We start from the raw sequence: 26314 nt of genomic DNA, 5'->3' as shown, positions 1-26314 counted from the left end.
ATCATTTCAAACATCATGCAGTAATGCAGAACTTCCTGAATCTCAATGCAAAGACATATATTACAGAACACAGAGACTCACGTCTTGGTTGGACATGTCCCAATAGGGCCTCTCTCCATACGACATCACTTCCCACATAACGATTCCATAGCTCCATACATCACTTGCTGATGTGAATTTACGATAGGCAATTGCTTCTGGCGCAGTCCACCGGATAGGAATCTTGCCACCCTGTGAACATGAGCCATACGTTATTCCCTAAGTAACTCACTGATGTACCATTTTAGTTTCTGAATGCTGTTACTGCTTGCCAAGCAGGACAACAGCATTCCTGAGATAGCTCTCAAACCAATAATAAGAGACTTGTTTATTTTAACTAACGTCTTCCAGGTTGAGACATTTCTCCTCATCTGTTTTCTTTAGTCACAGGGAAGTGAACCAGTAATCGGTTTAATTATTTTTTAAAAGCCTACCTACTATTTGAGCTCTGCTTAAGACAATATTGTGGAAGACAGGGACTCTCAGGTTTTACAAAATACCTATTCATCCACGGTATACCAATGGATAAACAACTGACATTCATCTCAACTTCTTATTGGGTTCTCTTACCCAGCCATACAAAGGCCAATGCTTAACATTGCTTTAGAAATCAGGAATTAAGGAACTTAAATATGAAAGTTTCTGTCCATCACAATGTCACCGTATTCTTACATAGTATAAGAAACATGCAAAATATAGGTCTAGCTACATCTTCTAAGATAATAGGCTTTTAGAGGAAGCCAGAGAATTCCAGATGCTGGAGTCATAATGGACTTTACTGAAGGGAAGGCAGGATTTGAGGTATTTAATTTTTAAAAAGACACCTGCAAAAATGGTAAAGTGACTATTATCCAGCAAAAGTTTAAAAAGCATATACTTTTTTCTATTTGAACTGATTCTATTTCAACAGGCCCTGAATGTTTATTTGTTTATGCTTATGTGCAAGGTGTTTTTAATCAAGTTTCAACTTTCCAAGGTGTTCCATTTGGGGAAATTGAATTTTAAGTCAGTCCTTTAATGTGTTCATTTAAAGTTTGCTTTGCTGTATTAGGACAGCTACACAGCACAATAAATTGTATTGGAAATGGCATTGATTCACTGCAGCTTAATCTGAAAACTCAAGGGTATTGGATTCATACTTGTAACATACAGACCAGGGGTTCTTAACTGGGGGTCCGTGGAAAGATTTCAGGGAGTCTGTGAGCTTGAATTGAAAAAAGTCAACTGATTATCTTTATTTTCTCTGACCTCCAATGTTGAGTGTCATAAAACTATTTGCTGCTACATTCTGAGAAGGGATTTATGGTTTTCATCTGAATGGCAAAGGGGTCCATGGAAAAAAAAAGTGAAGAACCCCTGTTATAGATTGACACTTGTGTTGTCTTCTGCCTTCCTTCAATTTCTGGCTAAGGTTTTATCTATAAATATATCATTCTAGAAGCCTCCTTTAACTTTCCTCTCCAAACCCCTGGGAGAAAATAGAAGATCTTCAGCACTCAAAAAGAAGTATTCTTTCCAAGATGAATGGACTTGGAATTCAAAAGAGGATGGTAGAAGAATCAAAATTAGAGCCAAAGATATCAAATACTACCAAGAAAACAAAAGAAAACAAAGCAAAATCCCTGTGCTTGGGATGGCAGATGCAAAATGGTGAGCAAATGGCTGGAAACTACTGGCTTCATGTTGATTTATATCAGTGGCAGCCTTAATGGCCAATAATTGTTTATTCCATTAGTATTTTCAGATTGCAAAGCCATTCCTGCATACTGATAACTCTTTAATGATGCCCTAACCCCTGTTTATTGACCAGTAGTAAAACGATGACCATTAGACACTGGAAAACCTTGCATAGTATAAAAGTTTCATAAATCCTGTATATACATTCTCAGATTTGGTAGCCTACCACCTAGAAACCTTGCCTTGTCTTGTTTTAGAATTTTTTTTTTTTTTAAATAGAAAAGACTCTCAAGGGCAGGATGGGCCTCAGTATGCTGAGTACCTTCCCCCAACCCCCTTCTCACCACCTGGGCAGCACCAATGGGTGGCAACTCTGGGATGTGGAACAATCCTTTTCACCTAAGAGCAGTTTCCCAGCAACCTCAACAGTTTTTGTTTCAAAAGAAACATGTTTGGAAGAGCAAAGGCATAGATTGCCAAAGAAAGTGTACTGAGTTTTATCCAAAAGCTAATCATCATAGCCTACCATGATAGCATCATGAACCTTGACTATAATGTGGACATTTACCCACAGTTTCTATTGGTTATGAATGCTTTCCATAACAGAGCTGCTGGCAACCATGTAAATAGGACATGTCTAGCAGCTGATGTTCCCCTTACTGAGAATGGAACTCCCGATTACCTTGGACAAGTAACTATTATTAAAAAGGGTGTAACCGAGTGTTGCGAATGTCATCCTAAAGCAACCTAGAGAATTTTTCCTGGCTGTAGAATTCATAACACACCTTTAAGACCCTATTAATTGCATTGTTTGGGCAAAGCATTTGTTCAGTTAGTTGTTTGGGGAGGAAGATGTTCATCAAGAAGTGTCTCCTGACAGGGCTGATCCTAAAGCCGCCTGGAAACCAATGGAAACTGAAGCCAGAGCTAGAACATCTAATGAAGATGGTGACATTAAATGTATTTTCACTAAGGAATGGGTGAAGTCAACTGGCTATGATCCAGTTAAACATTTACCAAGCTTTTTAAAGATGATATCAGGTATCTGTTGACAATGGCAAACAAACTTTGGTGGAAAAGGAAAGCTCCAGTTCCATTAGACTGGACAGAAGTCAAAGTCAAGGTAAAGAAACCAATGCATCAGGATCAACAAAATGAACCACTGTTGGATCTGAAAGACCAGCAGGTTCTAGATATAAAAAGCCATGCAAGTCTTCTTATCAAAGAGCATTGACTTTGACAGTTCATTTAGCAGAAAGAGAGGATGGAGCTGAGTTCACACAAGACAAGGATGGCCCATCTGCAATGGGTTTTGTCATCTCTGCTGCCAACTCAGGATACATACTTTCAATAGGAATATGTGAAGAGCAGATTTGATATAAAATCAATGGAAGATCTGATATAAAATAAATTATTCCTGCTATTGCTACTACTAAAGCAGTGGTTGTGGGGCTGATAGTATTGGAAGAACTGGAGAGTCTATCAGGAAAAATAGACCAGTGTAGAACAATTTTTAAAAATAAACTACCAAAGCTAAGAAAGAAGCTCTTTGTGCCTTGTGCACCAGATCCTTCCACCCCAACTGTTAGGTATGTTCCAGCAAGCCAGAGGAGACTGTAAGGTTGAATGCCCATAAAGTGACTGTTCTCACATTACAAGCTAAGATAGTGAAAGAAAGAGGAAGGGAGGAAGAACTAAAGAAAGAGGAAATGCAAAAAAATACAATAATAAATGAAGTGACCTGATTTTCTCAACAGTTGGTCACCTCTTAGTTGACTTATCTCTGATTCTCTTTTTGCTGCCTGCATTTTTAATGACCCCCTCTTGCTGTTCATTAGGATTTCACCCAAAACACTAAGAAGATAATTCATTTTGCTTCTAGTTTGTGATTTGCAAAGTGGTCACGTATTGTATTAGAATCTGCTTCGAAATCACCATCCTTTCAGAACATGGTTTTAAAATGGATGTATGGATATGGAAAATCACAAAGGCTTGAACATGAAGGTGAGAAGAGAGGGATGGTTTCATCAGAGCAAAGACCTAGAGATCACAAATCTTCCTTACCCTGGTGGTATAAGCTGCTTCAGGGTCATCCTCTAGAACTCGGGACATGCCGAAGTCAGACACTTTGCAGACCAAGTTGCTATTCACCAGGATGTTCCGCGCAGCCAGATCTCGATGTACATAACTCATATCAGATAAATACTTCATGCCAGATCCAATGCCACGGAGCATGCCCACTAGCTGAATGACTGTAAACCTGCCATCATTCTTCTGCATAGGAAAGGAATGAAGAACAATATCATTAACATTAGGCCAAATTAATTATCCCCAAGCATTTATTACTTGGATCTCTTTTGATATCATTATCCGGTGTGCAAGAAAACGCAGTGTTATTTCCGGGCCTTTCAGACCAAAGTCACTAATTCACTGGTCGAGTGTATCCTGGGAGCCTGGTTTGCTTCCTGTGGTAGATGGAAATTATCCAAGTGTAATGAATCTGAGGCTCAAACAGCTCCACTGTACAACGATAAATCAAATGCTACCCTTATTAAACATGGATTATTTAACAGTCTTAAAAATCACATTATTCTCTAGATCTCTTCTTTCTCCTTTGCACCATCATATAAGTGCACAAATACAACAAAACCAAACTCATACAAAGAGCCTGCTAGGGTTTACTCAGTATCAACATTCTTGGGTTTAATATAAAGTAGCCACATACCCTGAGGAATGCATCCAAGGAACCATTCTCCATGTACTCTGTTATGATCATTACTGGTTTACCTAGAGTGTTCAGAAAGAAAAACACAAATCCTTGATGAGCACTGCAGTTAATGAGATAAAAATGGGCTGTGCACAATTTTACTGCCAAGACACCTGTCTTGTGTGATCTAATTTAATTAAAACAAGTGAAGCTTATGCCTCAGCTGTGGGGCGCTAGGAATGAAATATTAAAAGGAGGAGTAGGTTTAAATTCCATCTACAAGGTTAACCCTTTGGGTGGCTTGTTGACAGGGTCTTTAGCTAAAGTGGCCTCAGGTATCCAGGGAGCACACGAATGGATAATTGCTCTCTCAAGCAAAGGGGGAAAAAGATAAATGGGCAGTCCTGTTTAAATGTGAAAAGAGCTTTAGGGTAATTAATTTACTTTCTCCCCAGAAGAGCCACTTGGACAATGCTAAAAGAGTCAATGGACAGAAACACAATACCTTTCCCTTTAGGTAGAAGAATCCAAGCTTTGGGGAAGCAGTAGCTGTGTCAATACTGCATTACTCAAGAACATCTTAAAAACCAAGCATGCACAACATAAACTTCTCCCTGCTTGGCCTACTCAGATTGGATCCTTTATTTCCCTTTTCCTATCTAAAAGAAACTTGTTCTATTGCTTCCTTAAACTGCCAACCTCAAAAAAAAAAAAAAAAATCATAGAAAAGAGTCAACCAATTATTTCATCCAAGATAGCAACTTAAATTCAGTACTAGGTTATTTTCTGAGGTTTTTTTTTTTTTTTTCTGGGCTTTTTTATTTCGTTTTGACAGAGAAATTAAAAAGATTTTACAGACTGGGGAGTGGGAGGAATCAATATTTTTTTCCCACTTTATTCCCATCCTGAGGAACTTCTTCAGTTTTTTAATCACTGTCAGTGGACTCAGGGACTGAAATTCCTTCTTTTTCTAAAGGATATTACCGGGGGTGGGAGGGGAGAATCCTTAATTTTTGATGGAGGGAATGAAGTTAAGAGTCCATAAAACATGGCTTTGCAGGAAAATGAAATGTTTATGCTCTTTGTCTTGCCCCTGCCATCTGTTTGGGCTCAGACTCTCAATCAGGGAGAAGGGGCTGGAATATTTCTCTGCTGAAAAGCATCCATCATTATTCTAAACAAATAAAGTTTCTACCCTGTGTGCTTATACTTTCTGGGGTGGGGAAAGGGGAAATGTCCTCATTTTAGGGGCAAAAATTTCAAAGAGCAGATGTTTTCAACTTTGATGCAGTTCTATTTTATCAACTTTTTCTTTTATTGACCATGCAGCATGGCACCATGTCTAAGAAATCTTCCAGAAGCAAAAACTGGGGGGCAGAAAACAACACCGTGAACACTTTCTTTGCAGGTGATCAATGAGAGCTGGCAGAGAACAACAACAACAAAACCAGTCATCTTGGTTTATCCCAAAAGGATGAGAAAAGACACTTCCAGTCGTTCCCCTCAGCACATCGCTGAAGTACCAGAGTGGCGGTGGTGGGGGGTGCCCTGCAGGCCCGCCAGGCCATCAGCTATTAATATAAATGGTTCTCAGCATCATTTATCCTCTACATTTGTGAGCACATTCCTCCCACAGAACAAATGCAGCTAAATGAGTTTTAATTAACCTGCCTCAATCAAAAGATACTTTGTCAACTAAGGAAAAAGAGGACTCTCTGGGCGGTGCATTAACACCTGCTTCCATATCTTCTGGCCTCTCTTGGGTTGTGGAGAAGAGTAGGGGACCCAAAAGCAAGAGGGCAGTGGAGAGAATTTATGATCCTCCTGTCAATTAGAACAGTGACTCAAGTTACTGCTGGTAATGAATTTACCCTCTTCTCCGCCACCTTTTCACCTCACACCTCCCTAGACTGACCGTTGGCGCAGTCTTCACAATTTGTCTACACTCCTTTTTCTGTTTATTAAACGTATCCAGAATCTTTATGAGTGCTACATGGGAAATGAAGATGAATGTCTCCATAAGCAGAGGGGCTTTAAAAATAGGAACCGGCTGGGCATAGGGGCCTCGGCATCCTTCCTTGGAACAGGAGGGGGATAGAGTAGGGAGGTGCCAGGTGGGGAAGGGGGCAGCTTCAGCGGTAGAAAATTTAAATCATTTTAATTCCGTGACAACTGCATTATGCAAATGCATCCAGTCGTTTATAACAGTTACAGCTGTAATAGCTACGGGTTTTAGAGGCACGGTGGGACTTTAATACAAAGATCCCCTGTTTCTTCTCTCTTCTGCAGAGGTGCTATGAAAATCACTGTCTGCAGCAGGAAAAATACCCAGAGCTGAACAGAGCCTCCTTTTTAGAAAATGGACCTGCAGAAGTATTTAAACCCAATGTTATCTTTTAATTAAAGTAGTGAAGGGCTCTAGGCAGTCCTGAAGGCCACCGGAACAGAAAAATATCCTGTCTGTGAAACTAAACTAACCTTAAACAGCAAATAGACCTATTCTATGCTAATTATAGCCTTCACCTTAAGGGGGGAATTGTATCTTTACCAACAAGTTCCTTTTTGAAGAAGTCTGAAAGATGTACTTCTTAGAGCATAATAACATTAGCTAATATTTAGAGTTTTCCTGTTTTAATTTGCCAAACATGATGCTAAGCACTCTAAATATTTTCTTTTATAAATAACCTCATACAGCGAATTCTACCTTTGCCTCCATCTTAGGGATGAGGTATCTGAAACAGAAAGGCTGGGTAACTAGTCCAGGTCACAGAGCTTTACACACAATAGAAGAGGATCAGTATAAATGAAAACTGCTGGGCTCTACCCAGCCCACTTCATCAGAACCTCTGGGGATGAGCCTTTCCCAAGCTTGCCAGGAGATTCGAATGCAAGTTTAAGTGTGAGGACCCCTCTCGCTTTTTAGTAACCTCATCATCTTCTCTTCTGAAAGAGCTCTTGCACTTATTCTCCTACTGCCCCTCTGCTCCAGACGGTCTCTACTGGACTCTAACATACGGCCTTTCACCCACCGAGGCAGCTCTAGCCTCACCACTTTGGACACATCGACTGAGGATGCTTTTAACCCACGCCCTCAATCAAATGAGAGAAGCCCTGATCTTCCTGGAGACCGAGCCTAAGGCTTACAAGGTCCTTAACTTGTAGGACATATAGTAGGTACCGCGGCTCCTGGAACCGGGCCACCTCCCACAATAAGCGCTCCAGCACACTGCCCACGTGGCATTTTATACGTTGGTCTTAGCCAGCCTCACAGATGTATTCGGGGTTTGCTTTGTGAAATGCATCTGTTGAGCTGTGTCGGATCTTAACTGAAGCGTGGTTCACGGGCTTAAGCGAATGCTAATGGGCTAAAAAAGGAAGGTTCAACCAGGTGTTACTGTAAATAGGTGCTGAGCTGCAACAGCCATAAATCAGGAAGAGCAGACAAGCAAATCCCCCAATATAATAAAGATTCCCAAGATTCACGTTCTGCATCTGGAACTGAAGCTTCAAGCACAAGGTGTGGCGAGGTGTTATTGTGTTTTAGATGAAAAGTACTCAAATTTATTTTGCACGCCATCTGCTCGTGCCGACCCTGTAACAATCAGTTTGGTCTAGCAAAGATTTGAAAGATGGCATGGCATACCAAAAATCTGCAATATTAATTTCCCTAAAATTTCACACAAGCTGCCTTGGAGATTGGGTATCAGATGAAACCATGGACCCATTTAGAGCTGACTACAAGATTAATGACTTGTCCTGCACTGATTTCCTCCTATTAGCAATCACTGGGTCTGCTCCATCTGTCATTTCCCTGGGAAAAAAAAAAATGTGCCTTTAATTTCCCAGTAACTCTCAACTTAGCTTTGTAAAGGGAGTGACGGCATACATTTAGTGACGACGCCTTCCAAGTGAATGATATTTGGGTGGTCAAACTGTCCCATGATGCTGGCCTCACTCAGGAAGTCTCTCCTCTGTTTGTCTGTATAACCAGCTTTCAGAGTCTTGATGGCCACACAGATTTCTCTCTTGCCAGGCACTTTGAGACGCCCGCTGCAAACTTCACCAAATTCACCTTTGGGAGAAAAAAAAGAGTCTACTGAACACCAGAAACACATTCAGGATGGAACAGAATACTTAACACTTGTCGAGGACTTGCTACATGGCAGGCGCTGCGTTAGTGCTTTACATGGGTTATTTCATTTAGTCCTATCCCCCTAAACCTATAAGGGAGATGTTATTATTACTCCATTTTATCAGAGAAAACAGAGTCTTAATGCATAACTTGCCCAAAGGGTTATAGTTAATATGAAGTAAAGTTAAAATTTGAATGCAGTCCATCTGACTTCAGAACTCATACTTATTTATTATGCTAAATTTTTTCCTAGGAACAAAATCAAGTTGCACCAGAGTTCTCTATAGCACACCACACTGTACACATTAAATGAAGAAATTTCATGTATACAGATATTTACATATACACATAGACATGCAGTACATGCATATGCATACAAACAATTATATAATCCACAGGAATGTATTTAATATTCACCAAGAAAACAGACTTATTAGATAGACTGGCACTCAGACACTTACCAACACCTATGACTTTTTCAATCTTAATGCAGGATGCATCAATTTCTTTGGCAAATTCTCGAACCGCTTGGTTGGGATCTTCATATGTAAAGGGATCCACATAAGTTCTAACACCTGAGTAACAGACAAGTGATAGGTCGGCTGAACACGTCTCAGGAATCACTAATGAACAGGATTTAACTTATATGGGTCTGAAAATACTTAATGTAGAAAAAGTCAGATTAGCTCTGTGTTCTTGACATCAGAAAATTTTTAAATTCTTGCTGTTTTCTCATTACAGGGTAAACAAAGACTTGGTAGCTACTTCAGAGGCTACAGCTCTGACTTCCTGGAATACCTTCACACTTGAAGGACAAAACGTTACAACCTGTCCGGAGGAGGAAAAGAGTCTCTAAAAGGAGATTTGGAATGTGTTAGCAGAATATCCTCCGCCCTTCTCCTTTCACTAAGTCCTACCTCCTCCCCCCATCTTCCCTTACGAAGGATAATAGGAACTTTCCATCCCAACTGGTCCTGTCCTCGTGGTGTCATGTTTTGTTCAATATCTCAGCTAATCAGGTATGTGATTGAAAATGAACAAACTTCGATTAAACTACGGTTAAAGTGGACAGAAGGGATAGTATCAGTTGAGTTGAGAATATAGACTCTGTAGTAGACCTCACTCTTACTCTGTTGCAGAAAGGAGATGCGAAATGCAGATAAGTTCACCTAGGCACTCTAGCTGTTGCCACCACAGCTGAATTATGAAAGGGTTTGAACACCAGAAAGCCTACCATACTTGCTTACAAATTGAAGTCAGAATGTGAGCTCGAAGGCAGCCCGGAGATGTTTGGGCTAAGACACAGAAGTAACTACTGGTAGCTTTCCACTAACGTTTCTCCTTGCCTGATCCCATGGCATTGTGGGGCACAAGGAGGGCCACAAAGTGTGTGATTCAGTCACAAATAACAATACTTGCATATTTTGCTTTGCATTTAACTTTTCAAAGGGTCTTCACAAGGGCCTGCCTGGGATGCTGGTAGGCCCAGCACCTTTAATTCGCCAGTTTTGTCCTCATCTTAGCACCCACCATTAGGTGTAATTTTCTTTAATTGGCATGTTCTGGTGCTTCTTTTCAATACCTTGTTTTCATTTTTAAAAGTATATACCACATGGCAATTAAAAAGTACAGTTTTAGACAGGAAACAATGTGAACAAACAGAAAGTTGTCAGACCACGATATCCCTCATCTCTATCCTTCCAGTCAAGAAAATCTTCCTCAAGATTATTCTCCCAATCCCCAGGTCTTTTCTCTACCTTCTGCCTACCTGGGCTGTCAATTTTGGTAGCCACTAAACCACATGTTATGATTTAAACTTAAATTAAATAAAATTAAAATTCACTTCCTCATTTACACTGGCTGCATTTCAGGCACTCAAGAGCACAATACACTGGCTACCATATTGGAAAGCACAGAAACTGAACACTGACATCCTCTTGGAAGGTTCTATTGGAGAGCACTCATGAACAGTCAGCGGCCACTGTCCATTTAAGAGTCCACTGTCTTGCTTAAGTTATTTTAGAGTTCTTTCTTTAAATTTATTCGTTGACCCCATTTGGAGGCTCAAAATGACTTGAAGCCATTACAAAATTACTGATGGTCCTAGATTTATATTGCATATACCCCTTCTTTGGAGTGCAGCAATTATTTAGTTCCTTATTCTCTTCTTCAAAAATTAGCTTATGAAAAAAATTGTTACATGTTAAAATTTGCCAGACAGCTGCAAGAATGATCCAGCTAGAACAAGACCTTTTTCAGTGTGTGTGGGTGGGGAGGGGAATAAGGAAAAAGAAGACTCTAAAGATATTTCCCTGTCCAAACTCCCCCGCCCCCCAACTTTAGTCTCACTTGAAATAATCCTGAATCACCTTTTCTGGGTTTGTTGCCCTTTACGGGCATGGTTTGGCTATTATCTGAATAGTTGAGTGGTTTCGTGGAAAACATCATAACAGTCACATGAATATCACTTAGAAATTTCTAAACCAGGAAAGATGACTTTATTCCATACCTTGATTCAAATGTTTCTCTTCATCCGCTTCCTGTTTTGCTTTGCTGTATTTACTTCGCCTGTTAAAAAATGTTTTAAAAAGGGAAATGATTGTCCTTCCACACAAAAGCTGTAATACTAACTCTACGGTAATGTAGACCAGGTAGCGACGCTAAGCACAGTTCACAGAGGAGAAAACCAGGCGTAGGAGAGGCAGAAAGCACAAGGTGAAGAACAATATCAGACTGAGGTGTTGTACCTGCTTCAGCAGGTAAAGTAAATATATAAAAAACATAATCTCACAGCCCCATGAAGCATTTATATTATGGCAATGGATTACAGCTTCACTAATTCTTCTGAAGAAGAGATACAGTTGAGGTAAACAAAGTGACAAAAATGTTTGGTATGTGACAGGTAATACAAGTCCTGTTGCTGTAACCGTAGTAACGCACCAAAAGAAACTCAAATCGTTTTTTGGTCATTAGCTTCTAAATAGTTAGCAAAAACTAAAAAATGTTAATATTTGCTTTTTTTCTATTTTATAATTCCTTAAGATTTTGCAGAAAAACGACAAGAGTAAAGAGTTTTTGCTTGCTTTGTCAATCTTTCAATAAATAAGTCTGTGACCTCTCAGTCAGCCTTCTCATCCTGTGCCATATGGAAGTGAGATCTGGCTTTGTTTTAAAGCCTTGAGAATCTGAAATCTGGAACCACTATAGTATATAAAACCACAAAAGACCACATCACTTAAATGAATCAGAAAGTCAAATCAGTTGATAGTAAAGCTCTCAAATTTGGGAAGTTGAGACCACATTAGTGAATGAAATGTGTGCTTTTATGTTCCTGTCAAAGATGTAAAATGTATGTTAGAATGTATAATCTTCTTGACTTTTCTTATAACTTGAAGGATGAGGCAGTCAAGAGGTTTACACATGGGGCAGCTGAGGCTCTCAGGTGAAGAAAGATTCTCCCAAGGCCACAGTGTCTTGGCTGTGAAGTTGCTCAGAATCCTGCACCCAAGTACTTGAAACTCCTGAACTTGCAACAAGTAGAGAAGGACAGGATGATCACATGAAAAAACAAAAAAACTCCCGTGAGCCTAAACCAGCCTTGCAGTGCAACGGGCAGCAAGGCAGCCTGATCATGGTCACATGTTCAAAGCTCACCCCCACTCCTCTCCTCATTGTCAGTAAGGCAGGAACCAGCCAGCAATCAGTTGAGCCTCTGAGACTGCAGATGTTCCTCCGTGTGTATAATTCCCGGGCAAATAATAATACCTTGCCCTTTTACACTGCATTTAACTTTTCAAAGTTCTCTCATCACATATATTATCTCCTCCGCTAAGTGTTTGCAAAGCAGGAGTCAGCTTAGCAAACAGAGACCCTCGTATACTACAGATAACCACCAAGTGTATAATTCCATCACAAATAATAGATTGCATTTTTCACTTTGCATTTAACCTTTCAAAGCGTCTTCACAGCCATTATTTAATTGTATCTTCACAACAACCCTAGGAAACCAATCAGGTGGGCGGACGCACAGTTCTATTGGGCAGACAAAGACGTGGGGGCAAATGAATCATGCCGCCTCTTTGCAAAGGCAGGATTTTGTGTCTGTCCTGATCCAGCTAACCACTTCACAGTGCCTCTCATATGGGAGGTATAGTATACAAGGCTATCTGATGAGACTTAGTATTATATTCCATATCAATCAAATGCATCTAAATGCAGATGGGATTGAAATGTTCTCAAAATGTACTGCTTCATCAAGGAAACAGGTTTAAATATAAATACACTGGAACCAAACAACTTTCTATGAATGATAGAAGCCCCTCTGGCCCTCCTCTTCCCTCTCCCCACCCCCATCTTAAAGGAAATGTAAGCATGTTTGATCAGGAACTACTAAAACAACATTTTGTCAGAGGAACACGTGGCTGTCCCCCAAGGGTGTGACAGGGTTCTGCTCCCTTGACAGATTGTATCTTAACAGAGCTCCTAAAAGCATTATTGAAAATTACAAGTGTATCTTTAAAACCACTTAAGATCTAAAATACTGATTTGAATTTCTTTCCTTTAAAGGTAAAAAACAGAAATGCATAGAGCAAGAGAGTTTTGGTACCCACTTTAAACGGTGAGTCCATGAGTAAAAACTCTGGTATATACCAAGAGACATAAGTGGCCTCAGTTGCAGTGTGGTTATCTGTTTTACTTCCAGCACATTCATTATATATGGGCAGAGCCTGAGGAACTGCAAAATGGCGGGGAATCACTCATTATCAGGCTGACCCGCCCACCCATTACTCAGACTCCTAAACAGAGAAGGAGGAATTAAATTAGTGGTGAAGGTGATTATTTTTAAAGAAACTTCTTTATTACAAGTGTTTCTCGGAGGAGAGGCCTCTAGAAGAGCACAAGGAATGCTGAAAAAGAAACACAGCATTACTGTTCAAAGGCTGATTGCAGCCTATTAGCTTTTTAATAATACCTTGAAAACAAAAACTGACCCGGCCTGACTCTACCTTTGTCACCTGATGACCCTTTCTCCTTGGCCCTTTATTGTCCCAGGAAAGAAAGCCCATTGAAGCTTATTTTTGGGTTGGCAGCCAGGAGGAAACCACTCAGCCTAAAGAAGTGCTAAATCTAAATTGGCATTCAAGGAGCTCACCTCACCTGAATGCAGAAAGAAACCTTTGTTGAAGGTTTGGACTTTCTAATTATTGAGAATGGAGGCAAGCTGATTAGAAAGGAGAAGGCAAGGGGGGGGTGTAGGTTAGTCGAATGCTCCAGAAGGTAGCGTGGAAACTTTCAACCCCAGGAGGCAGGGAAAAAGGCCGACTGCAGGTGAAACTTTGAAAGAGAGAGAGTCAGGCCTTCCCTTCCCCTCCCCTGGGCAAAGGAACCCATATAAAGGGTCTTAACCAGCATTGTTGAAGAACAGCTGGAGTTCCAAAGCTGCCCTCCCAACCCAGGCGCTGTTCCGGGCACCTTGACTAGTCAATAAAACAAACAAAATCCGGGAGGGGGCAGGAGGCAGGAGCCCCAGCATCAGCCCTGCTTTTATTAAAACACTAACTTCCCTCATCAAGTGGATGGATTTGATTGATGTGGTTCACTGTTCCAAAACTAATTAGTAAAAGGTAAGTAATTTATTCAGTTAACGTGCAGATTAAAGGAGATAAAGCAATGCAATAACTAGAACGGCTCCAGGAGGGCCCTTTCCAGCGTTTAGCGGCTTTACCCGTGAAGATTCATAAAAGCCATCCTTCTTTTTCTCCTTCCTTAAGCTGTCATTGTTCTTGCTCCAAATGATGTCTAAACGTTCTTCACGAGCAACATTTTGAAATGGTTGGAATTGAACCGTACGATTGCAAGCAAGTTGTTTAGAAATGTTCCCGTGGTACCATCTGCCCCCTAATTGTATGAATTTACATGACTTCATCAGAGCCAATTTAGGCTAACATTTAAGCGTATTCATTCTTATGTGATCATAATATTCCAGGGAAGAAAATTAGGACACCAGGGAAGATAGACGCAGGCTGAATGGCAACTGTTTTAGCGTTGTGTGAGCAGTTAGCTCCAAAGTGTAAAATCTTAACCTTCAATAAGAAGACAAGCCAACTTACAAAGTCTGGCTTTATAATGCACATTAGACTTGCACACTAATTCACACTAAAAATGTTACCAAAATCACCGGGGAGACACTTCAAAAGGTCAGTTTAAAAGAGGCACATATGCTCCGTTATCAGGTACTACTTGTCCCGGACCCCCAAATTGTCCTTTAGAAAAATGGGAGTCATCTTGAATTCTAGTCCTTAAAATTTTTCCTCAGACTTGAGCAATGAAGTACTATTAGGGAAAGACACCCTAGTCTAAATCATAAAGGCAGGTGTCAGGGAAATTGAACACGCATTCAATCATTTGTACTAAAGATTATAACCTTATAATTGTCCATTATATGTCATTTCTAAGGGTCTTTTAAAGATCATTTTAAAAACCAATAAACTGGTATATAACCAAAAGCCTTGAAAGCAGGAGCTCAAGCAGATATTTGCACACCAATTTCAAAATGGCATTATTCACAATTGCCAAAAGATGGAAGCCAACCAGTGTCGATCAATAGCTGAATGGTTAAACAAAATGTATACAATGGAATATTATTCAGCTGCAAAAAAGGAATGAGGTCCTGATACATGCAACAATATGTTGAGTGAAATAAGCCAGACCCAAGAGAACAAATATTGTACTATCTCACTGATGAAAAAATTAGAATAAGCAAGCTCATAAAGTCAATCTACAGGTTACCAGGGGACTGTGAGGAAATAGGGAATAGGGAATTAAGGCTTAAAATGTACAGTTTATATTTGGAATGATGGAGATGTTTTGGTAATAGATGGTGGTGATGGTATCATAAAATTGTGAGCATATTTAACAGCACTGACATACATATCCGAATGTGGTTAAAAGGAAAAATGTTAGATTGTATAAATGTTACTGGAGTAAAAAGTTTTAAAAATTCCATGGAACTACACAACACAATGAATCCTAAGTTAAACCATGCACTATAGTTAATAGTACAGTTATAAAACTGTAATGTGTTTTCATCAATTGAAACTAATGTACCTTGGCAATGCAAGGTGTTAATAGGGCAGTATATAGGAATCCTGTATTTTATGCATGACTATTCCATAAACCTGCAATTTCTTTAATTAAAAAAAAAGTGTGTGGGGGGTGAAGCAGTCAACTGGTTTCAGTACAAAGATCACAAATATATACCTGTAGGAAAATGGGGAAATTGTGCCTTGTTGATAAGAGAGTGTGCACATGTGGTTTGTTTATCCCAATTTCTAGGAACAGCATCACACATTTACAAGAAGTGCTGTACCTTAAACAACTTAGAAAGCAGTTGTGGTGTGCTTGGGAAAACTAGGATAGAATACTGAAATTATAACTCAAGGGACAGGACACTGATCGAAAAGATGCCTATAAAAATGTAGGCAAATCTGTTTAGCATAATGTGAGTGGTAAAAAACATATGCTACATCTAAATCAATGTACTTTATATAATGTATAATTTTAAATACATGAATTTTATCAATTTATTCGTTTGATTCTTTCAGAGATCCCCAGATGCCTACATATCCAAGTTAGCCAAAAGAAAAGAACAAATTTTCTCATGGAAAAACTTGGGGATTACACTGACTTGCCTTCAACTCAGGCTCATACAGTATTGAATAAATATAATGAAATAAAGGAAGCAATAACTAGAAAAAAAATCGAGCAAGGTACCCACTGTGAGCCTGAGACTGTTTCCTGTTTCTTACAAGACAAATTAGCACCAAACAGACTTTCTCTCTGAGATAATCAGAAGGACTGAAATAGACGTTTAAAAGGGAAATGTTATTCTTGCTGGGGGGTTTCTGTTCATCTACTGCTGAAAAATCTCCCCTGGCATCAGTTGGGTGGAATTCCGTTTGAAGAGTCTCCCCTAGGGGTCTTTAACATCCTTCCTAGAATCAACATTCTGCAGGTGAGAGAAAGGAGAAGCCCCCATCAGCAAAGGCCAGGACTGGGACTTTGCAGGTGAGGGTCTTTAAAGCTGAGGCTATCAAGAGACGGTTGGGTGATGTTTCACCAACACCATTTACTACCTTCCATTGTACTCTCATGAAAAGTCTAGGCCAGACTTCGGTCTCCACTACTGTCTCCAATCTCGTCCCCTGTTCTTGTCCCATTTAAACATTTCTAGTCCAAGATGAGGCAGCAGGCAGCCCGGGTGGGGAGAAGAATCGGCCGAGTGTGCGTCAGCCACTGCGAAGCTTGTCAGCTACCTGGCTCCAGGCAGCCTTTCCCATGACAGCTTTATGGCCGACACTAAAGAAGAATCAATATGGGGGCAAGGGGTTGACATTTCATTTTCTAAAAAGTGATCCATTGAGGACCAATCACTGAGCAGTGTTTATCAGCCTGGGGAAGTGACATTTTTTTTTAATGGGGAGAAGGAACAGGAATCATAGCTGGGTAACATGACAGGCTCAATTCTCTAAGGTGGGAGACTCATAATTGGAAATCCAAAGCATCCTGCTATCAATCCTGCCTTAAATAATAAAGTGATCAATAAAAGCAGAAAGGGAATTAAGCCATCAAGCTTGATGACACTATTTTCTATAGCCATGGCTTTTAATAAACTGTCTCCGTGCATTACATTCTCATGTGTTTTTCCGTTCTTTTCGTCAGAGCTGATGTTTTAAGGAGAAACTATTATGAGGATGACTTACTTCTAATTACCCTGATTTGACTGCTGTATTTAGGGCCACTTAAAATGGTAGAACAGATTAAAGCTTGACTACAACTAGAGAATGCTTCCCACCGATATCAAAGAGATGGTCAAAACATAAGAGGAGATGCACTTTCTGGAAAGAAGTGTTTCTCCTGCCTGGCTCTGAGATCACATGGTGCTAGATTTTAGTCTTTTTTCTTTCTTTCTTTCTTTCTTTTGAGGTGGAGGGAATTAACAGATTTTTTTCTGTATTTAAGCATCTTTATTTTCTGATAACAAAGGTTGTTTATAATCACTGTAAACTTTTCAAATGCCAAAACAGAGTAATAATGAAGGCAAAAGTCCATGCAATTTCTTCATATTCCCCATGTGTGCATGTGAGTGGAGTGTGCATACATAAAATCAAATGGCAATGGACAAGGAAGAGGTCCATCTTGGCTGACCTCCAAAATCAAATGTCAGGGAAGGAATGAACACTAGGAATTCAGGTTCTGTTCAGGCAAAATTAAAGTTTCCAAAGGCTGAGCTATACTACGATACAGAGCATGGCAGGTATATCTATATGTATGTTTGTGTGTGCTACAGCAATGATGGTGAAGGTTTATGGTGGATTTGGCTTCTTCCAGATGGAACTCACTGCTCTAATCAAAAATACCTAGTTAGAAACTTCGTACCAAAAAGAATGAACACGATGATAAATGTAGATGCCTGTAAAAAAATGCAGCATCTCATACTATATCACAATTAGTGATCATAATTGATCTGTATAAAGCAGGGCATTTGAAGGGTAGGGGTATGCTATTGATAAGTACATATGACAACCAAAACCACTCAGAGGTATGATCATTACTCTAATTATAACAAACCACAGTGAGGGACAAGGATGGTGGCTTGCCCAGGCCCATGAAAACAGCCAGAGCCAAAGTCGTGACATAGGTGGGATTGCCAGGAAGAGAGTAGAGAGGGACAATGCAAGAGACACTGGCCTGGGAGCCAAGCATGGTTACTGGGGGTCCAGTCACAGCTCTCCAACTATGGCAGTGCCATGACCTTGGACAAGTCACTCTTTCTGAGCATCATTTTCCTCTTCTATAACACGAGAGGTTTATATTGAAGAGGATTAACTTGACACCCCCAGGTTCTGCCTTTTTTTCACTAATAGTCTCATCTTGTAACAGGGGCTGGAAACAGGTATATGAGGGCAAAGTTTGACTAAGATAAAGGAGATAAAAGTGACCTAGGTGTAAAGCACATGCTAAGAATCCAGGGATTCTCCTGGAGCAACAACTGTAGGAAAAAAACAGTACTCAAGAATAGGCTGCCAAACTATTTTCACGACCCCTCTCTTTTAGACCTTTTTTTCCCCAAGTATTATGTGCTCTCATAGGATAAGTCTGCTGTTTTAGATTCAAACCCACAGTGTGCTCAGTGGATATTCTTTGGAAATGACAGTGGCCTTGCCTGAGGGGAGCTTGACACTGTAGTTCCCATTTCTTTGCTTTGGTTACCATTGTTATTAATGATTATGATTATAATTAATGGTAAAGCACTTACTAAGTGCCATAAAACCTATTTTGTTTATTATCATTCTCCTGTCAGTACCCGGGTGAGGCATAGATGATTATGCCTATTTTATAAAACAGAAACAGACTCATTATAGCTGGCAATGGCAGAGCTCAAACTAAGGACTCAAATTGTATCTGGACCTTTCTTGCCTCTGGCAGTCAGTCCAGCCTAGCTTAAGAGAGGGAAAAGGGTTCCAGCTTTACCACAGAGATTAGAATATCTAGGAATCTCACACTGGCCTGCCTTCCAGCTGGGTTTCCTGCAAGCACTTGGGCCTATCCAGGAGTCTCCCGGGTGAGGACCTGAGGGATTCAGCAGGCAGCTCCAGTAAGAATGTGAGAAGATCAAAGCAAGGAGGAGGGAGCTGGCGATGCAAATACCACGTTTATGATGCTAATCAAAAGCCTCAGCTTTGTGTGAAGAAGACAAAAAGCTCCCGCCTAAAAGCTGGAGGGTAGGGGGTGGGGTGGGGCAGTGAGTGCCTCCAGTGCTTACCTCCTGCTGATGACGAAGGCGGCAACCAGAATGACCACCAGCACCACGCTGCCCGAGACCGAGACCAGCAGGACGGTGGAGTTGGCCCCGTCTCCAATGATCCGGGAAGGCACTGGAGGACAGATACGCAGGGGTCACCTCCGGTAAGCTCTGGGAGGCAGAGCTTCCGAGCGAGTCACAATCTCCAACTTTCTCAAGCCATCTGAAATACTCACAGCCTCTTTTGCCCTTCGTTAAGTATTCATCAACAGCATTTTCTAAGACAGCCTTAATGAGATGAAGACATTCTTTTTATAAATTGTATGAAGAACTTCACTCAGAAGGAAAAAGATTGCTTTCTTCTCATCTCTTATTAAACCCTACAGTAAACATTAATGCTTGTAGCCTTTTCTTTCTTCTTTGCCTTTCTTCCCCCTAGCCTTAACTCTGACATAATGATCTGATGCATTCCTTAGTGAGAAAGAGACTTGAAAAGTTCATGAAGGACAAACAGTTTTGGAATGAACTCCCTCTATATTGATTAAACACCTGTTTATTATTGACCAGCTCAAAAGCCACTGCCTTCTTGAAGCCTTCCAGGATAATCTCAAGGGATGTCAATCCCCTTCAGTATTCAATTCTAGAGCAATTTGTCTTCTGGTTTTTGTTTTTGTTTTGTTTTGTTTTTCTTTATTGTATTTTATTTAATAAATTGTGAATAAAATCTCTTCCTAGAACTAATGTCCAAAATTCTGTCTTACCATCTCCATATCAAGGTGGCCATATTTAGCTTGTTAATTATGGAAGCTGAAATATCTTAGGTAAACTGATTTTCCATGGGTAGGCCTTCTGCAAGCATTTGACTCAATCAACCAATTGATCCAAGTCACAACATAGAAAGATTTGATATATTTTCCTAAGGCAGCTTAAAAGAATAAATAAATAAAACCCAAAACAAAAACACAACAAAAAAACACCTCATCTGGCTTGATTTAAACAGATTCCTAGAAATAAGTAAGGGGAAAAAAAAAACTGGTCCCTTCCTTAATCTTCTCAGGAAGAAAGCTCCTTACCATAACGCAGGGCAGCTATGCAACCTACAATTAATCCATTAAGCAATCCCATTTTCCAAAGTTTGTAGAAGATTCAAAACAAGAGATAGACAACATTTTTCATTCCTATGAAGAGGTTGGATACCATTATGAAAAATGATCTCTAAATAGCGTGAGGTTTTCTAAGTTACAGACATTGGCTATTACTTATTTCAAGCAACGTCCATTCCAATAGAATGTCTTCAGAATCAAAAATTATATACAGCTCCTTAAATTTCACTGGAGTGGGAGCCACACTGTAAGGTAAAGAGCAGCCCAGAAGCCCCCCACCGGGGCCAGATGGCCTGGTCACCTGTGTTGGTTGTGACCTCCAGGGGCTCGCTGAAGTCCCCATAGCCGGCTGCGGTCCGGGCTCGCACGTGGAAAACATAGGAAGTCAGGGGGTTCAGGCCCTTGATATCCGTGTTCCTGGCAGCCGTCCGGACAATACGATAGCTTCGCTCATTCTGGTCCTGTATTAGAAGAAGATGAAATTGAGGAAGGTGGCAGAATAAATCCCCCGCTCACGCTAGGTGCAGTATCAAAGCAGCCCAGCCATTCTACTCAGAAGTAGAAAGTAAATGGAGATTGATAAACTCTCTAGGCCCCACATTCTAAGTACTACTGTTACTTCTTAGACATCAGAAGAGATGAGGGGTTCAGGTACGATCCGATCCAGAGATTACTCATCATCTTTTCTGAACAGGACATTAAAGGATGGCTGGTGACTTTTCTTACTCTCCACCCAGCAACTTAACAGAAATAACCGTTAGAAACCTATCTCGATAATGTCAAAAATGTTGTAATTTAGGTTTCAATGAAAAAATCCTATCCCTTTTCTGCTTTTAATAAGGAAGCCAATAAGGGGTTCTCTTTAAAAAGGAAGAGAAGGCCAATTGTTCACCTTCTAGACAAGCCTGAATGCAAATAGCGCTCTTCAGATTTCTGTCCTTTAAGAGAGACAAGTTAGTTGTAAAAATAATGTCTTTCCACAAATTCAAGAGGTTGAAGAATGTGATTTTCCTTCCCTGATTTTCAATGAAAAGTCATCAAAACCCACACCTTCTTTCTGAATATTAGTGATCTACTTAAACAGAGCATTACTGCAGTTGTTACAAGTCACTCTCCCTGATAGAATTACAGATTAGAACTTAGCTATCCTGATTTTCACTACTAGAAAGAAAAACGTATCACTATATTACAAAGCTATTTATTTTTTCCTACTTTTCAACATAATTAGCAATAAATTAGTTCATAATTAGATTTGTTAAAATACAAAATAAATTTGTGTTTTAGGATTCTCCATTATTCCAGGATGCAATTTATAACTGGCCAAAAGCTAAACAGAAAAAGGAAGGAATGAGGGTAGGAAAGGAAAGAAGGAGGGAAGGAGGAGGAAAGAGGGAGGGAGACCTTGCCCATTCGAGGAATACCTTCTCGTAATATTTGACTTCATACTCCAAGATCACCCCATTGGGCCGATCTGGTTCCAACCAAGCCAGTGCAACACTGTACCTCGTTACTTCTTTGGCCTGGACCAAAGCAATGGATGATGGTGCTATGGAGGAAAGAAAAAAGATAAAACATTTTACTTAAGGGGGAAAAAAAAATGTTTTTAATGGCATCAATAATTTCATCCTACTTAAGAAACGTGGGGAGGATTATCTTCTCCCCATCCCCTTTTGTGCTTTCCCCATAGGAAAACATACTATGTTTATGGTCCTCTTCAATACTATTTTTCTACCTGGTTTGCCTTAGAAAACAATCTCTGAAGTGAAAGCCTAATGGTCCCCGGTACCAAGAGCCAGAACTTAGAAAAGGCCCCAGGGACAAAGAGTGCTGTCAGGTTTTTGACATTTTGTCAGCCATGGAAGCCTTTGGAAGACCTCCTTTTCAGGCTGGATAAAACTCCATCTCATCCCACCTCCGAAGTATTATTATGAGTGTCACCTCACTGGTCTTTAATTTTAAAAGAGCAAGAGATTGGCAACTCATCCTTGGACACTGAAGGGAATGTAGAAGGCAAACAATTTCTATACTTTCTCAATATAAATAAAATGACTGCTTAATCAGAGTAAGATTTCAGTTTGAATATAAACAAGTAGTAATGAAAAACACAAATAAAACAACAATGGTCTCTCTGGACATATATGGCCTTTTGCAGCTCTTTCACAACAGAGTTGAAATATTGCTTGTGCCTGCTCAGTAGGAAACCTGCCTCAGAAAGCCACAAAAGTAGGGTCTCCACTGGGCATGAATTGGGGCTGTGCAGGCTGCCCAATTCTTACTTCTCCACTGCCCAATGAGTTGGTGGTTGCATCCCCAGCCAGCTGTTACCAAGTTCTGCTGGAACTGACAATTTCTAAAACAAACACATGATCTCCAAAGAGAAGGGGGAGTATCCAGGAAATGTTTCATCATATCCAACAAAACTGGTTTGTAGAACCAGTGATTAGAGGTCTTCCTAAATGGACTCAATATTCTTTGTGTGTGTGTGTGCCCAACTGTAGAAATATGTGAAATTTTATCTACAGGGACAAAATCAAACTTGAAAAAAATGGCTGCTGAGGGACATCTTAGCGTTGGCTCATCCCCTTGCCATTCCCCAATGCACACACCATGGCTGCTAGGCCCTAATTCTGAAGACACAGAGCAAAAGCAAAATAAAATTGTTACTGAAAACAGAATGATTCAAACCCATTTGACTGTAACTGACAGGTATACTGATGTGGCAGGAAACCAACCAACACAACCCACAGCCACAGAAGGGAGTCTTGCAGCTGAAGGGAATCCACTAGAGAGCATCTCCTGGAGCTGGATGCTCTACTTCACAGCCTGGCCTCTGTTAGAGATGCTTTGGGATGGTCATACACACACACACACACACACACCCCGCATAGTGAAACCACACAGGCCTCCCTATATTTCTGTGTTTCTCCTCTCTCTCTCAATCCCAAAGCTATTCCAGATTGGATCTCAGGCATAAACACAAGGGAAAGTTACAGTGGATACACGTGGCCTCTTATCAAAGGTAACCGCAAGGTTGGAAATACCAAACTGGATGAACAAAGCGGAGTGCGACAGACATATGGAAGCCACTGAACATCTGAGGAAAATGAAACACAGAAATGTGCCCATTAGATGCAATAAGAACTCCCTTCCCCAACATGTACATACAAACACATTTTCAACCCCCCCCCATCCCTTTCTTTACTGGTTGACACAGAGCCATTGTCCAGAAAAACACAAGGAGCAACTTTCTTAAATATAGAGGTAGCAAGAAGGCTGCCTGGCTGTGAAAAGCCATTTCACTCCAGGTAATAAATACATTGCCTAACAGAGAACTTTAGCATACACTCCATAAAAAGGGGCTTTTTAAAGTGCGATGTTCAGGACTGGGAAATAAAATGGAAAAGCGAAAGAAAGCAGGCAGGGGGGAAATCGTAAAATTATAAAATGAACTTTCTCTCAGTAACGGTCTGGGTGAGATACTGAAAATCGACAGATTCCTTGGGAAAGAATTGCCAGGCTGACCTCTGAGTGCACTGATTAACTAAGCCGGCTTCACTCGGCTTGGGTTATCACTAAACTGCTGCAAGTGGGAAATGAATCCTATTTCCATTTTACAAGTTTGAGCAGCAGTGTTCCAGTGCCCATTCAAAGGGAATATGAGCTCAACCAAGGTGCTCAAAAATCTCAGGCAGGGAGTTAACAATATAATCACGTTAGCTAATGGAATATTTCTAAATGCAGCCCGACTTGGGAAATTGTTGTGCCAAATTTTGAAAATAAGCACCAGGGCATACCTGTCTCAGCTGTCATAAAAATGGAGGACAACAGAGATTAAAGAGAAATTGCAAGTGAGAAGGAGGAAGGACGCAATGAAAATAGAATGTTAGGATGGAGACAATGAGAAAACTGCTAAGTTGACATTTGTCTTCAGTACCTTCTCTAGCAGGGCAACTGGAGGAAAGTAGAATGAATTGATCTGGTTCACAAAGTGAGTATTATGTAGTATGGCTATAAAGCCTGAAGTCTTTGAACAGATTTTCTACAGAACAGGGTATTATGAAGGCACAGTGATGAAAGCAATCTATGACCAACTGAGGTTGGGAAACATAATGAAGACATGCTAATTGCACTGTAATACAATATGGTGGCCATTCCTCACCCCTGGAGGTGAGATTTTTACATTCTCTGTTAAGGAGAACATTAGTTTGAGAAAAGTTGAACTTGGCCACTTTGCCTCTTTAGAGAAAAGATGCAACTTGGATGTCTTCTACACCATATGCCACTCTGGAGGGTTGTCTCCTTGCCTTTTCTACCCAGTCCCCATACAACCCCCAACTCTACACCTGGAAGCCTTTGCTCTGTTGGGTGTGCCTGTTTATGGGGCCTTTCCTTGAAGAAGCAACGGCACTCTTGTGCTTTCCCCTACCCCAGCGGTCCCCAAGCAATGGCCTTCTCATGCCACCCATGTAATTGCTGCCCCATTCTTTTGAAACCTGTACTATACTGATTATTACTTTCTTAATTCACTATTTTTATTTCAATAGTTTTATCTGAAAAGAAACTTTCCTTACTGGCATAAATGAAATCCTGTATTCACTTGCAGTTACTGGAAGGTAACTATAAAAATGAACAGAATATAAATGAAGCAATGTTATCAAATAGTTGTCAGATATTTTTGCTCTTTAAGCTTTGTATAGGCATTGATGATACCTGGCACTAACTTAAAGTTCTGCCCTTGAAGTAATCAGAAGAATGAGTGAGGACTGAAAAGGGACTAGCTTTCACAAAGGACAATTCATTGTGATACAATGTCCCATCTGCTTCTCTGACCCCACAACTGGTACATTTCCACCCTTTGGTAAACATTGCCCAACCCTACCCCTTTTAGGAATGTTTTGCCTCCTGAGTTCCCATACTCCAGGGCTCTGACTATTGCTGACAGAATTAGCAGAAGAGATAATAGACTAATAAAATAACAGATGGAATATGCCCCCCAACTATCTGGTTTAATAAGAGTTTGGACAAATCAAGGCCTATGTATTTATTACCTGAACTGAAAGCTCAAAAGCACACTTCTCATCCTCATGGGAATTTTGGTCAACACAAAAAGATCAAGTAGACAAAAAAGGCCCTGCTGGTCTTTCAGTTCTGATTTATACTCTGGAGCCTTGTAGAGGCATGGTTCTTCCTTGATCCTGACTCATTCATGCAACGCATATTGAATGAGCACCTAGAGAACAAGGCATCGATGGGCGGAGAGGTCACAAAACTGAATAAAATATAATCCTTGGAATCAGATTAAGTACCACCTTCTACTTTAGCCTCTTCTTAACTGGGAAAAAAAAAAAAGATGGGGACATTTTATAATAGCCTTACAGAGACATCACTCCCTATGTCAAATCAGAAGACCCATTTTTCTAGAATTCAAGGAGACAGTTACTGCTGAATCCCATCTTATCCAGGTTTTCTCATGGTAATGGAGCGGATTAAGAGTGGGGACTTTCTCATCATACTGTATCTTTAGATGCTCAAGAGGAAACTGTGGCTAATGTAAATCTCCTTACTAAAGAAAGAGATGGACTTTAGATTAAAAAGGCTTTCCTCTCTACTCACTGACTTCCTTAATCCAAGGGGAAATGTTTGCTTCAAGGAGAGTTCCCGGTGCCTGGAAAGTTTAATGGCCAGAATTTAGATATTACACACAAGGAGATCCAGCAATGCTAGCTGGCAGTAGGATGGCTGCAGAAAGATGATGGATGTAACAAAGGTAACCCTTTAAGAAATGTTTGTGATTTATTAATAATTCAATTAAGTCCTTAATTGTCAAACTTTTGAAGCTGAATATACTATGA

General features: G+C 40.3%; 1 protein-coding gene and 1 pseudogene across 3 annotated transcripts in view; one reads left to right on the top strand and one right to left on the bottom strand.

The window, feature by feature from the left end:
- Positions 1–26314, bottom strand: part of EPHA4 (EPH receptor A4) — a 148608-nt gene that overhangs the window by 16003 nt on the left and 106291 nt on the right. For all 3 annotated transcript variants that reach the window (XM_071216105.1, XM_058300045.2, XM_071216104.1), the window contains 9 exons: positions 21884–22008; positions 20764–20923; positions 19381–19492; positions 11065–11123; positions 9017–9130; positions 8310–8495; positions 4442–4503; positions 3781–3990; positions 82–231 (listed from right to left, as the gene is read on the bottom strand). In XM_071216105.1, the coding sequence (XP_071072206.1) occupies positions 82–231; positions 3781–3990; positions 4442–4503; positions 8310–8495; positions 9017–9130; positions 11065–11123; positions 19381–19492; positions 20764–20923; positions 21884–22008 (1178 nt within the window). The remainder of the gene's footprint in view (positions 1–81; positions 232–3780; positions 3991–4441; positions 4504–8309; positions 8496–9016; positions 9131–11064; positions 11124–19380; positions 19493–20763; positions 20924–21883; positions 22009–26314) is intronic.
- Positions 2146–3461, top strand: LOC139439334 (SUMO-activating enzyme subunit 2 pseudogene; annotated as a pseudogene).

The sequence above is a fragment of the Dasypus novemcinctus genome, chromosome 7 (assembly GCF_030445035.2).
Source record: "Dasypus novemcinctus isolate mDasNov1 chromosome 7, mDasNov1.1.hap2, whole genome shotgun sequence".
NCBI classification, from domain to species: Eukaryota; Metazoa; Chordata; class Mammalia; order Cingulata; family Dasypodidae; genus Dasypus; species Dasypus novemcinctus.
The sequence above is the reverse complement of the archived record's forward strand: the minus strand, read 5'-3'. Positions and strand labels throughout refer to the sequence as shown.